The sequence below is a fragment of the Poecilia latipinna genome, unplaced genomic scaffold (assembly GCF_001443285.1).
Source record: "Poecilia latipinna isolate Pla-1442-1.1 unplaced genomic scaffold, P_latipinna-1.0 Scaffold1630, whole genome shotgun sequence".
Lineage (NCBI taxonomy): Eukaryota > Metazoa > Chordata > Actinopteri > Cyprinodontiformes > Poeciliidae > Poecilia > Poecilia latipinna.
Window position 1 is genome coordinate 165,869 of NW_015114246.1, and position 1,333 is coordinate 167,201.

A 1,333-nucleotide genomic window follows, 5' to 3' on the forward strand; every position below is an offset into this window, starting at 1 on the left:
AAACCACCAGTTTGCAGCAGCAACTCTCTTTAGTGTGGAAGATGTGACTGAGTGAAAAAAATTCAAAGTGTTCGTCTGACGAACAGCAGGAAATGTAAGAAGCTTCTAGAAGAGAAAGTGTTTTCAGTTTAACCTCAGCAGCTAACAGGAATGTTGGTATGGCATTTTAATGCTAAACTAAACTGTTAGCTAATGCTTATGAATAGCATATTAGGGTTAGCACAACGTACTTTGTAGTTAGCGGTGTCCACCACTGACCATTAGCCATGTTAGCTGTGTTAATTGCTAACATAAGATCCAAAGGACAGCTAGAAGTGTCACGTCTGTAATCGTGTTGTCATTAAACATGCTCCAGAGCTGTGGAATGGAATAGCTAACTCACACAGTGTGACGACGCTTCTTATAAATGGTTTTACTCTGAAGCTTTTAGGATGATCATGGATTATTAATCTGAAACACCTGAAACGCCTGAAATCCCTCACCTGTAGATCAGGATGTCGTCAGTGGAGCTGTTGTACTGGATCTGGTACATGCGGACCCCTGGGATGTGGTTCTGTGGAGGCCAGCGGATGAGGGCGGAGCTGGAGGTCAGGTCCGACACGCTGACCCGCTGCGGGTCGGCCCTGGGCTGGCCCCCGCTCACGTTGGATTTGATGGATGTGGGGATGTCTGAGGGCCCCGGATCCGGCTCCAGTTTGGGCCCAAAGTGTGGTGAGGCGTTGACGACCAGCTCAACGGGAGCGGTGGCCTCGCCCGCTGCGTTGGACGCGATGCACGTAAACTTCCCAGAATCCTTAGGAACAGGAAACATCAGGAACTCATGAAGAGTGGAAGACAAATTCAGGAAGAATCAGAATCAGGGAAGCGCCGGCCACCTTGACGGACGCCTTCAGGATGTCCAGCGACCCGTTCTCGTAGCAGACTGTTCTGGACGTGTTCCCGATCAGCTTCCCGTCCGGGCTGACCCAGTGCGTGGACGGCTCCGGATCCCCGATGGACTTACAGCGCAGGCTGACCTCCTGACCTTCCATCACAAACATCTTGGAGGTGTGGCGCGTTATCATGGGCGGCTCGCAGACGAACTCCTCCTGCAGCACGGAGAGAGAGAGGCTCACAACATGGCCGCCGCACCGGACTGGAGTGGATCCGGTCCGAACCGTGGAGCCCAGCAGGGGTCAGAGGTCAGGAGCTCTTAGGCTTCCTGCAGCAGCCTCATTAACCTGTCCGGCTCCAGGTGCGGTTTCTAATCTCGCTGCGGCTCCAGAGCCGGGTCAGAACCGGGTCAGAACCGGGTCAGAGGCAGTCAGAACCGGGTCAGAACCGGGTCAGAACC

General features: G+C 53.5%; 1 protein-coding gene across 1 annotated transcript in view; it reads right to left on the reverse strand.

Moving 5' to 3' along the window:
• LOC106964151 (leucine-rich repeat and fibronectin type III domain-containing protein 1-like protein) overlaps positions 1-1,333 on the reverse strand; it is a 95,932-nt gene that overhangs the window by 31,608 nt on the left and 62,991 nt on the right. The window contains exons 6-7 of the mRNA XM_015059474.1: positions 876-1,175; positions 483-793 (exon numbers count right to left, since the gene is read on the reverse strand). Of these exons, the coding sequence (XP_014914960.1) occupies positions 483-793; positions 876-1,175 (611 nt within the window). The remainder of the gene's footprint in view (positions 1-482; positions 794-875; positions 1,176-1,333) is intronic.